The sequence below is a fragment of the Theobroma cacao genome, chromosome 9 (genome assembly GCF_000208745.1).
Source record: "Theobroma cacao cultivar B97-61/B2 chromosome 9, Criollo_cocoa_genome_V2, whole genome shotgun sequence".
Lineage (NCBI taxonomy): Eukaryota > Viridiplantae > Streptophyta > Magnoliopsida > Malvales > Malvaceae > Theobroma > Theobroma cacao.
Genome location: NC_030858.1, coordinates 17,996,703 through 18,009,440, shown reverse-complemented (window position 1 = coordinate 18,009,440; position 12,738 = coordinate 17,996,703). Strand labels below are relative to the sequence as shown.

The following is a 12,738-nucleotide window of genomic DNA, read 5'->3' as shown; positions in this document are numbered from 1 at the left end:
TAGGCTAAATTGACTTCCCTAGCTAAACGAGAGGTTTTTAGGCCTGTTGCTCGAACCCTCAACAATATAAATCGCGTTGGATACAAGTGGGCCTTTGTTCGAAAATGAAATGAAAAAAACGAGGTCATGAGGTATGAAGCCCGATTCGTTACCCAAGGTTTCTCTTAGAGACCTAGGATTGATTATGATGAGACGTATTCACCTATGATGGATATGATTACCTTTCATTTCCTTATTAGCCTAGCAATTTCTGAAAAAATGGAAATGCGTCTTATGGATGGTATGACGACATATCTATATAGTTCATTAAACTCCGATATTTATATGAAAATTTTTGAGGGATTCAAAATACCTGAAGCATACACTCCCCACAACTTATTCTTAATAAAGTTGCAAAGATCTTTGTACGAGTTAATGCAATCTGGTCAGATGTGATTTCAATGCTTAAGCGAGTACTTAATTAAAGAAGGGTACATAAATGATCCTATTCGCCCATGTGCGTTAATTAAAAATCGAAAATTGGATTCGTTATGATATCATTTTATGTCAACGATATGAATTTGATTGAAACTCTAAAAAAGTTATCTAAAACTGCTAAATATTTGAAAAGAGAGTTTGAAGTTAAAGATTTGGGTAAAACCAAACTTTATCTTAGTCTAGAGCTTAAGCACAAAGCAAATGGAATACTTGGCCATCAATCACCATCCATTGAGAGATAGCTTAGACATTTTAACATGGACAAAGCACATCTATTAAGCACTCCTATGGTTATAAGGTCTCTTGATCCCCAAAAATACCTGTTTCATCTTAAAAAACCTGGTGAGGAGATACTTGGTCTTGAAGTACCACATCTCAATGTAATTGGGGCTTTGATATACTTGGCACAATGTACGAGACTGAACATCGTTTTTACGGTAAATTTATTGGCACGTTTTAGTTCTAAGCTAACCTAGAGACACTAGAATGGAATAAAACATATCTTCCGATATCTCGAAGGAACCATAGATTTAGGATTATATTATTTGAAGGATTTCACTAACTCTGGTTTAATTGTATTTATTGATGCAGGATATAAATATGATCCGCACAAGGTTCACTCTATTTTGCTATAATGCCACTACCATTTCTTGGTGCTCTACTAAGCAAAAGCTAGTAGCTATATCCTCCAACCATTCCGAGATTTTTGCTTTATATGAAGTTGGAAGAGAGTGTGTTTGGTTGTGATCCGTTGTAATGCATATTCATAATTCTTGCAAATCTTTTTACCAAATCATTGCCAACAACAACATTTGAGAAATTAATATTTGGCATTGGAATGCAACAAGTTAACAAGATGCAAGATTAATTTGCCTCTAGAGTGGCAAAGTATCAAATGCTTTAGAGATGGTAGACCCTAGAAGTGGCAATATGGCTCAATTAAAAGGGAGTAATTATGGACTATGCACTATAACTTTTTTTCCTTCTGACCAGTTTTTGTCCCACTAGGTTTTTTCAACTTAAACTTTTTGATTAGGTATTCCAAAAGTGGCAATATGGATCAATTGAAGGGAAGCAATTATGGACTATGCACTCTACTCTTTCTTTCCTTTTGACATATTTTTGTCCCATTGGATTTTTTCGAGTTAAGGTTTTTAATGAGGCAGTCCAATGGACATTCAAGGGAAAGTGTTATGAATATATGTACATATCTATTGTATTTCATAACATCCAAATGTATCTCCCCATATCCAGTATTCATATTTATGTTGGTACATCCCTATCTCCTGGTTTCATTCAATATATTTACATTCCTATCTACTAAGTTCATTTTCTCTATTTGTGTAAATTCATTTCCCCTTTATCTATATGTGCCTATAAATAAAGGTATTGTAGTTGATGGTAGATATACTAGATCAAGAAATGAAACAGAAGTTCTTTTTACATTCTTACTACTTCTTTCTAATATTCTCTTTCAAAGTTATATTTTACAACATTTATTACATTGGTTTCAAGTCGAGATTGATCCAAAATATTATTTAATCAAAATCATTACTTTATTAAGTATTAATTTATAAAATTTTTATTATATATAATCTTTAATTTAGACATTCATAAGCACCAATTTGCTTACGAATAGATATATTTTAATTAAAATCTGAGAAAAGTTTTCATATTTATCCTAAAAAAAATATAATTGCTTGCAGCAACACTAGGGTATGATTGCTAGCTTGTGTTTATACTAAAAAAATTGTAATATGTTTCAACCTCTAAAACTCGAAAACCGAGTCAAATTCGTTAAAGTTTGATAGTTGAATGAAGGTGTGTTATAATCGGCTGGTGTAATCATCACAAGAAAAGAATGCTAGTCTATAAAGTCCACTGCCTCAGTGTTATGACCATATCTATAGCCTATACTTTTGAAATAGTCAAAAAGAACAGCCTTGTTGAAAAATCCAAGTGTGGGATGAAAGCTTGGTATTAACGCTTCCGCCTAAATATTTATAACACCAAGGTCCCCGCCCCGAAGGACACTGAGCTAGAAGTAAGCTCTTCAACCTTTGCAAGCCAACCTTAATATTAAAATATTGATCTCCTTCAATTTCCTTCAACTTCCACGATTTTCATAATTCGCATATTTAACAGTAAGCATAATATTTTTTAAAAAAACTAATTTTTAATTTTTATTATATTTAATTAAATTTTTATATTTTTTAATTTAAATACAATTAATTTTTATAAATAATAATTAATTAAAATATCTCTTGTCATTTTATATGTACGTATCATTAATCAAAATATCACTTATCATTTTATATGTACGTAATATTTAAGTGAATATAAAAAATACCATATGATAATGTCATCATGTTATAAAACTATTTACTATAACATATAAATAAGTCACATATAAAATGATAAGTGGTATTTTAATTAAAAATAGTTAATTAACTGTTAACTATAAAAGTTTATTTGATGTAAAATAAAAATATAAAAATTTAATTTAACATAATAAAATAATAAAAATTTAAACTTTTTTTGAATAATTTAAATTTTTTAAAATATTATACTTTAATGGTACTAATAATTTTTTGTTTAAATCGGCATTTAGTTTATGGTTAATTGTATTATAAATTATTTAGTTCCCTCTTATTACATTTTTAATTATTTTTTTAATAACACTTTTAAGAGAGTCTTGGAATTTCGCTTCAACTTAATATTCTGTCATTTTAAAATTTTACTTTGGAAATATTCTCTCCAAGAATCGGATTCTAATTGAAAAAAATAAAATAAAATAAACACTTCTCCTTACCGATTAAAAAATATAACTAATATTGATGTAAGCGACGACGACGGCGTAGCTAATATCTGAAAGTAAGACGAATCCAAAGAGGCAGCGAAGAACCAGCCAACCCAACCAAAGCTGTTCAACCCTCAAGCTAGCGGTCAGTCTCAAAGCCTCAACCTTTTCAAACCAGCCACTAAACTGTAAAGCTACGTCCAGTTGTCTACCCTCTACTCTAGTCAAGCCAACACCGGGTCAACCATTGTTAAGCCCCTCGGCTCTCCAATAATTACTATCCCTTCCATGTGCCATCCTCTCTCCAATCTATAAATCCGGCCTTGGAGACACGCAAGGTTTGCCCAACCAATTAGCCTAACGGAGCAGATAGAAATCTTTATTCTCCTCTTTTTCTCATCGAATGGCTACTACTTCATCCTCAAGACCAAGGTTGAGCGGACCAGTCTTACGCTCGCTATCCCCATCAGGGAGATTCCATAGCTCGCAGACAAACACGGTGTTATCCAGCTCTTCGTCTTCCTCATCATCTTTTGCTTCTTCGACGAGCTCGAGCTTCTCTTCACCGTCGTCAACTTTCTTTGACCACCATCACCACCACAGATCCGCCTCTCCCACTCGCGTCAATCTCTGCACGTCCAATCCTGTAGTTCACCCATTTCGCTTTTCTATTAACAGATCCATCTCTCCGAACCGCTCCATCTCCGTATCCAAAGGCAGCAATCCCCTCTCCATCCCCCCCAAGAGGACTTGTATGTGCTCGCCAACCACGCATCCAGGCTCTTTTCGCTGCAGTTTGCATAAGAACAGTCAGAATGCTGATGCTAATTATACGGCGTCATATCCTTCGAATCGATTGAACATCCGGAGATCGGCGATGACCAACTCGCTTGTTAGGATCGGAGGTGTTGAAGGAGATTGGGTTAAGAGAGCGTTGACAGCTCTGATTCGCCCTTCGTCTCATCAACAAAGGAGGAGGGCGGCGTTCCGGCCGAGACCGAGTCGGCTTTCGGTTCTGTCCGAAAGCTGAGGATGTTTTAATCTTGGATTGGATTTTGTATTTACAGTTACAGGTTGGTTTCTGAGTCAAACTCGCGTGACAGTTTAGTTGTACCTGCGGCAAGGCGACCGAGACTCAGCCCGGCGATTCTGAGGCTTGAAGACTCTGGAAAGTTTTGTGAGAGGGAAGAGAATTCATTTTGTACATAATCACTTGCTATGGAAGGAGATTTTCAGACATATAATTGAATTCATTGAATCCAAATTTGATTATAAACATAAAACCGGGATTCAAAACGGTTAATAATAGGGAGCAATTCGAACTTCGGTTTGCATTTGCAAAGACTTGTTCGGAGTTTTCATCTAAAGTGAGTGTGACAGTGCAAATCCGTTTTGTGTTTTGCAGCGTTTGGTGATCACCGTCTACGTTGCGTTGATGTCTCCGTTAGGCGTTCAGGGTCGCGCTCGCTGCTACAATTATTGCGTCGTCTGTTCTGGAATTGCGTTTCGTCGAGTGTAAGGTATATTCTTTGGTTCTTCCCCATTTTGTTATTGTTTTGCGCAGGTCAGGTGAGCCGGGGCCTGACATGAGATGAGGGGTATGGTTTGGTGTTGGACTTTCAAAAGCCATTTTGAAATTTGAACACAACCGTGGCTGACCTTTTAAAGAATATACTTTAAGTATATGGAGGACCGGGGCAAAAAAATTCGTAAGACTAGGAGCACCAAAGGCGTTGTGATTGACGCCATAAAAATTGGAAAAGGACAGCTGCCTCATAAATTGGGAAGACAGAAAGCAAACCAAAGCTGGCTTATCATGACTTCCAAGTCCTAACTCCTTATCATTAGAACTTGTTAGGACACCACAAATTTTAAACAATTGAAAAGCTGCGGCCAGTATGTGAATGGAAAAGCTATGATTAGAAAATGTGTGACAAAACTTAAACGACTAATATCATAATTTCACTGCAGTCAAATTATGAGCAGTAAAATAATTTTAATCTAAGTGATGAATTATGGTCAAAGTATAAGTGATAAAGTTTGCGATAAATTGTACAATAACATTTCAATCAAAGTATAAGCAATAAAGCTTGTGGTTGAAATATAAATTTCTTTTTCTTTTCATATATCAAATTTTTCGTACATGAAGTAATTAAGAATATAAATAATAAAAATATTATGCATGAACGAGAAACAGCTTTTTTTGGATCACGTTGTTTTTAACCACTGTTTCTCTTACTTGCACCCACTTATAAAATATCTTATGCAGGTCCCTATATTCAGCAAATGAATGATCAACTGTTTTATGATAATCACAACACCTTATGTTGGACTTTTCTTCTATTGTTAGTGGTCATGAAACATAAGGCAAGTTCCCTTGTCCATCGTTTATCCATTTATGGAGAAACATTCTCACTCTATTTAGTGAGATTGAGAATAATGGTGGAGAATCAATCTCCTTTTCATGTCTTCTTCTTAGGTTGTCTCTTCTAGGATGTAGAGGAGGCCGAGGATCTCTCATTTCTTTACCTCTTCCATAAGTTGTGTTTATTGTTGAGGTATTTCTCCTTTTAAAAGGACTAGCTCCCCTTTGCCTAAAAATCGTATTGTTGGTCTTCTATGCCGTTTCAACTAAAGCAGTGAAGGTGGGAAAACGTAAATTTTCTCCCTATACTCATCAAACATACCTTGGATGCAAAATTTCTCTAACTATTTCTCATCATAGGAATCTTGAATATCCAACATTCTTTTTCTAAAGCGTTTGATGTATTCCATGAGATCTTCCCTGAACTTTTGATGCTCTTTTCCCAAGTCAAGAAGAGTAAATTTCTCTTGGATAGAGAAGAATTTTTTTAATCCCAAGATTGCATAGAACCAGGAGTGAGATTGACATACTGATTTAAGCCTTTTCAATAAGGGATTTAGAGAATTCTTTTAACTTCAAGTCATCGTCTAATCCTTTCACTCCAAAGGTCTTCACAGACTTCATGATATGCTCACAAATATCAATAGCCTTGCCAATTAGATTGGTTGAACATAGGATACGATTTAGCACATATGTTGACAAGATAAGGCAACTTAAGATTAAACTCTAAAAAGTTGAGGTTCTTACTCTTATGGTTAAATAGCTTATGGAGCTCTTCCTTTGTCACAAAACCTTCAATGGTGGTTGACATCATTGCTATAGTAGCGTTACCAACAATAGAAAGATTGGTTGTACTAGTTAATATGCTAGTCGTGCTCTCTACATTTCCTCTATTACTATAGGTGTTGTTGATTCCTTTAGTTACATTTTTGCTACAATTAAGCTGCACAGGTTGAGCTTGAAAGGTTATGGCAATAAAGGATACAAGTTGGGAGATTGTCTCCATCATCTACTTCTTGTTATCCTCAAACATTTGCATATTTTCTTAGGAAGCATAAGATAATTTCACGAGGTCTTAGACACAAGTTGGAACTGGTGTTTCTTAGTTATCAGGAGAACTTCCATATATTTTAATAGTGCAATTTGTTGATGACTTTTACTTAATGCAATCACTCCCTTTTAGAGGAGTCACCAAAATGTCCTATCTAAGCTTTTGGTTTGGTCAAGAAATTAAAAAAAAAAAACAAAACATAAGAGAAGAAAATGAAAACTTACTTATTCAAAGAGATTTTGGAGAGAAATCCAAACCCTTACCAATTGATTATGAATTTTTGCAAAATAATTCTTTCCTATTATAAGCTAAGAAGAATTACTTTCCTAATGGGATTCTAACACTTTTAATTTTTCTTTAAAAAAAAATAATCTCCCTTGGTCTTTAAGCTTAACATTAGCTCTCAAGTAATTCTTCAGTTCATTGATTGCTTGGATAGAGAGCTACCAATTATGATATCATCTACATAAATAAGTAAAGCCACAAACTCACCATTACTTGTGAACTTAGTGAAAATAGAGTAATCTATTTGGATTGACAGAATCCAAACTTTAGCAATGAGTTGGTAAACTTGGAGTTCCACTGCCCTGATGGTTACTTTAAGGCATAGAGAAACTTTTGTAATTTGTAAACCAACTTTGCATTTGGTGGATACTCCTCTTTGACTTCATACCCTTTAAGGCAAGTTCACGTAGACAACCTCTTCAAAATCTCCATTGAGGAATGCATTATTGATGTCAAGTTGGCAAAGATGCTATCCTTCTATTGTAGCCAAAACTAAGAAAACTTTCATTATTGTGTGCTTTGTAATTAGGCTAAAAGTTTCTTGATAATTAAAGCTTGCTATTTGATTGTATCCATTGGTAGCAAGTCTTGCTTTATGCCTTTTTATGCTCTTGTCTATATTGAGCTTAGTTTTAAAGACCCATTTATAGCCTAGTGCATGGGATCCAAGAAATAAAGGTATTATTGTCCATGTGCCATTCTCTTCTAAAGCATCTAATTCTTTTTTCGTAGCCTTTTACCAATGAACATGTTGGATGACCTGATGAAATGTTTGGGGTCCCTAATATGTTTTTTAATGATGTGATGAAGGTTTTATGGGAATAATATAGGTTTAAGGATGAAACAAAATTATGAATAGAATGAGCAATAGTGAGGTTAGTATATGAAGGTAATGTGCATTTGTAGATATCAAGGTACTTTAGTGGTTGTCTAGGTTTTATACTTTTTTTGAAGATAGGTGGAATGTCAGATGAATTTTAGTTTTCAGAAAAATGGGGATAGGTGAAGGATGGTATTATGTTTGATTTGAAAATGAAGGTAAATTGTTTGATTTTGTGTCATTGTGTGATAGATCAAAATTAACTGTTCAGGGTGGTGAATCAACAGGTGAATTGGTCAGAGAATCAAATTCTTGATATAAGGATGGAAAAACATCATCACAAGAACAATCATTAGTAAACAAAGTTGGAAAAACAATAGTGTTATTTTCAAGTATAGCCTTTTTAAAAGGAAACATATGTTCACGAAATATTATATCACTAGAGTTAAAAGATTTTTTATTTTTCATATCATGAACTTTATGACATTTAATTCCAATAAGATTATCAAGGAAAATGCATTTATTTGTCTGAGGATCAAATTTCTTCTTATTATGCCTAATGGTTGATAATAAACAAAGAGAACCAAAAACTTTTAAATGTGAATAAGAAGGGTAATTTTGAAATAAATTTTCATAAAAAATTTTATTTTACAAAATTGGTGTTGGCATTTAAATAATAAGGTAAATAGCTACAATAACTACATCACCATAAAATTTTAGAGGCAAAAATGCGTGAAACATGAAGATTTAGCTATCATCAACGAATGGTGATGTTTTCTCTCTACAACTCTATCTTGTTGTGGAGTTTCTACACATGAAAGTTAATGAAGGATTCCCTTAGAAGAATAGAATTCTTCAAGGTTGAATTCGAGTCCATTGTTTGACTTGACTTATTTTATGAATAAATTGAATCGATTTTGTGCCATATTATATAATGAGGACAAAATGATCAATGTGTGATTTTGCTATCATTAGGAATATCCAAAAGTAATCTATTGTGATAATCAACTATGGTGAGAAAATAGTGATTTCTAGTAGTAGTTGGGATAGAATAAAGACCTCAAATATCTACATGAATTAAATCAAAAAATGGACAAGTAGATTTAGTATGAACAGGGAAATGAAGTCTCTTTTGCTTTTCAAGAAGGCATGTATGGCATTGAAAGTTTGCATTAAATTCAACTTTAAAACAAATTTGTTTTATTAATTGAATCTTATTGTATGAAATATATCCTAGTCTAGAATGCCACAATTCTACATTTCTTAAGATAGAATCAACATGAATAACAAATTATTTGTTTTTGACAAAGAAATGACTAACAAGAAAGTTATTTTGAAAGGAAATTAAATCTTCAAAACTAAGATCAATTTTTAGTGTGCTTTGCATGAACTACAGTTTAGTTTGTACTTTAGCAAGCCCAAATCACTTTCATTTGGCGAGGTCTTGAACAATACAATGTGTGTGAGTGAATACTAAATAGTGTAATTCTTTCTTGCTTGTAAGATTGTTAAAATTCACAAGATTGAATTTAAAAGTAGGAACATAAAGAACATTGTCAAGAATCATGAAGTTTGACAGAACCTACTACGTAACTACAACTCTTAAATTATTTGGTAATTGAGCATACGCATTTCTAACTTTTCTAATAGATATGAACAATTCTAATGAACAAGCTACATGATATGAAGCTCCTGAATCAATTATCCAAGATATGTACTTTATCAAAAACATACTTCTAATTCAAAATTGTTGAGTAATTGAAGTTTGAGTATTAAAACAAATAGGTCGGGAAACGATACTTGTAAAGGTAAAATTGACCAATAAAGGTTTTGCTTGAGGATTGCTATATGTAGGAAGGTTTTCATCTTCTATGTTTGAACCATGTTTTGTGATTAAAGCCATAAGTTTATGAGTTTGATAGTTGGTGAGTAAAAGTTAAGACATAAGATTAATAACCAAATCCTCATTTGAATCTTGTTATGTTGCCACCATATCACTATTGACAATAAACATATGTCTTCTAAAATTATTCTTGGTTGTTGTAAACTTGAAATCCGTTGGGAATCTAATGATTCTATAGCATTTTTTTTTAAATGTCCTGATTTTTCACAAATGCTACAAACCAAGTCATTCTTTGTTTTTCTTTTACTATTAGTAATCATAGATGCCATTGCAGATACCTTAATAGGTGATCGACTTTGAATGTGTAAATTTCTCTAAGATTCTTCTTTCAACACCAAGCTGTAGGCTTCATCTAAGCTAGGGAGATGCCTTAGCATTATGATGTGAGGCCTAAGTGCAGAATAAGACTCATTTAAGCCATTTAAAAACATAAACACATTGTGCAATTAAATGAATTTCCAAAAGCATTCCTATAGGTTCCATAACCACAGTGAGGCAATGGCTATGATTTTTTAACTCTTCCCACATACCATTCAATTTAGTGAAATATTTATCAACTAATTTGGTTCTTTGACTGATATTGTAAAAGGAATACTACAAATTGCATATCCTAGCATCATCTTGTTGTGCAAATCTCTAGAAGGTTTCCTAAATCTAAGTAACGAAATTCATATAGAATATTGTTACTGCTATTGATGGTGCAATAGATTGTAACAATTAGGTAACAATCAAATTGTTGCACTTGGTTCATGGAATGTATAAGTCATCAATGGTTTTGGCTTTTTGATCAAGCCATTAAGAAATCATAATTTGTTTCTAATTGACATTTTAAGTTGAAACGATTGACTTTAAAAAATGTAATTAGTTGGGGTAAGTTTAGGGTTTGTCAAGATAGAACCATTGGTGATCTGAATGGTGGATGAAGTACGGTAAATGAGGACCCTCCATTGAAAAGGTGATAAGTCGAGATGAAGAAACCATCATGAATGTAATGATTGCAATCTCTACAAAGTTTAAATATCAATAAAGTTCTTGACCAAATCAAGATAAATGATTCAATCAATTGATTTTTAAAAAAAATCTCCACAAGAATTACTAATACCTCCCTTAATGCCATATCAATTTTGTGACAAAAAAAAAAACTGATTCAAGATCAAGAATAGAAGAATTGGGAATTTTGATTACTAATTGTATTAGAATAATTATCTATTTACAAAATCAATAAAAAATATTATTACACTAGCTTCATTTCCTCCTTGATCACAGCAAGTTGACTAGTTCCAAATCAATTTCTCATCAATTTATGTAATATGATTACTTCCTATAATTGAATTGTTGACTACTTTTTTCATATAACAATAGTTGAGGCTACAATCTTTTAGTTTTTTTTTTCTATTTCTAGCTCATATATGTATATAAGCATATATCATTGAGTAATTAAATAAGAATGACAAATATCATTTTATAACATGGTATCAGAGCATGGTTTTTCTTACGCTGCCACCATAGTTTTTCCATGCTATTATAATTTTTTTTTCATTAATTAACCATGTCTACAATTACATCTTAAAACTCCATAACAATTGAGAGTACTACTGATTCAAATATTTTATCTCCTTATTTTTTTGCATCATTCAAACAATCTCTCTGTAACACTAATTTCTCAATCCCTAAATGACAACAACTATTTCAACTTGAAGTCAAACTATTCACATGGCCTTAAAAGTCAAAAACAAACTTGGTTTTATAGATAGTACAATTCCTCAACCAACTAAGACTAATTCCACATATCTCCAATGGGCTCGTCGTATAATATGATTCTCTCTTAGGTCATTAATGTAGTTTCTTTAGATATTGTTAATAGCGTTATGTATACAACCACTACACATGAAGTTTAGGTTAATTTACATGATTATTTTTCTCAAAAAAAAATGCACCCTACATCTTTAAGATAAGACGAGTAATTTCAAATCACAAGCAAGGCACACACTTTATTGCTAATTATTATATAATCTTGAAAGGTTATTGGGATAAATTGTCATCCTACAATTCTTTTCCTTCTTACACATATGGAGTAACTCTCAAGGATCAAAATTGTTCACTTCATGTTGATAAACTCATGGATTTTCTAATGGGTCTCAATGATTCTTATAGTATTGTACGAAGCCTAATCCTTTTAATGGATCCACTACCATAAGTCAACAAGGCTTATGCTGCTTATTACAAGAAAAAAACCAAAGGTCCATATATAAAGCTTCATCTTTTTCATTTCTATATTTTGAGCAATTAGCTATGGCGCCTCTTATAAATTTTCCAAATTTGGTTCAAAACCACACTATCATTGTGATTATTGTGATTTGGATGAACATAGTGAATCTAGGTGTAAGAGAAAATAAAAGCGAATTCCACCGAAAATGCTCAACTTCAAAAACACCACCATTACGCATATTCCTCATGTTACTATTGATATTTCTTTTTCATAAGAGTCTGCTGATGCTCTTTCCTTCACTCCTAAGTAATTTCATCAACTTTTTGCACTCATTCCATCTGATAATGGTACTCCTTTAGCAAATGTTACAAGTATGTTTTTTGGTCTCATATCGTTCCTTTTTCTTGATTCGTGGTTATAGATTCAAGTGCCATTGATTATATGGCATCTTCTTCCATTAATCTTGACTCAAAAACACTTGTTTACTCCACTCCAGTAAAATTACCAATTTGACAAACTGCCACTATATCTCACATTGACACTTGTGAAGTCACCTCTGATCTTAATTAGAAAACATTCTTTCTATTCCTTCTTTTCAATTCAATTTACTATTAGTTAGTAAATTAACTAAAACTCTCCAATGCTCTATAACTTTTTTTCTTGATCATTGTCTTAAACAAGATCTGCATATGAAGAAGAAGATTGGAATGGATAAATAAAGTGGTGGACTTAATACTTGGTGAAAGAACCTCTTACAACTGTAGTGTTTTTTACTCAAAATTTTGATTTTGATCTTTGGCATTGGCAATTAGGCCACCTTTCTTCTTC

The 12,738-nt window shown here is 32.7% G+C and overlaps 1 protein-coding gene across 1 annotated transcript; it reads left to right on the top strand.

Moving 5' to 3' along the window:
- LOC18589479 (cell wall integrity and stress response component 1) lies at positions 3,315-5,204 on the top strand. The gene has a single exon (XM_007014464.2). It carries the CDS (start codon positions 3,681-3,683, stop codon positions 4,305-4,307), a length of 627 nt encoding a protein of 208 aa, XP_007014526.2. The 5' UTR covers positions 3,315-3,680; the 3' UTR covers positions 4,308-5,204.

Coding starts and splice junctions, on each gene's coding strand:
- LOC18589479 (XM_007014464.2), top strand. CDS start 3,681: ATGGCTACTACTTCATCCTCAAGACCAAGGTTGAGCGGACCAGTCTTA.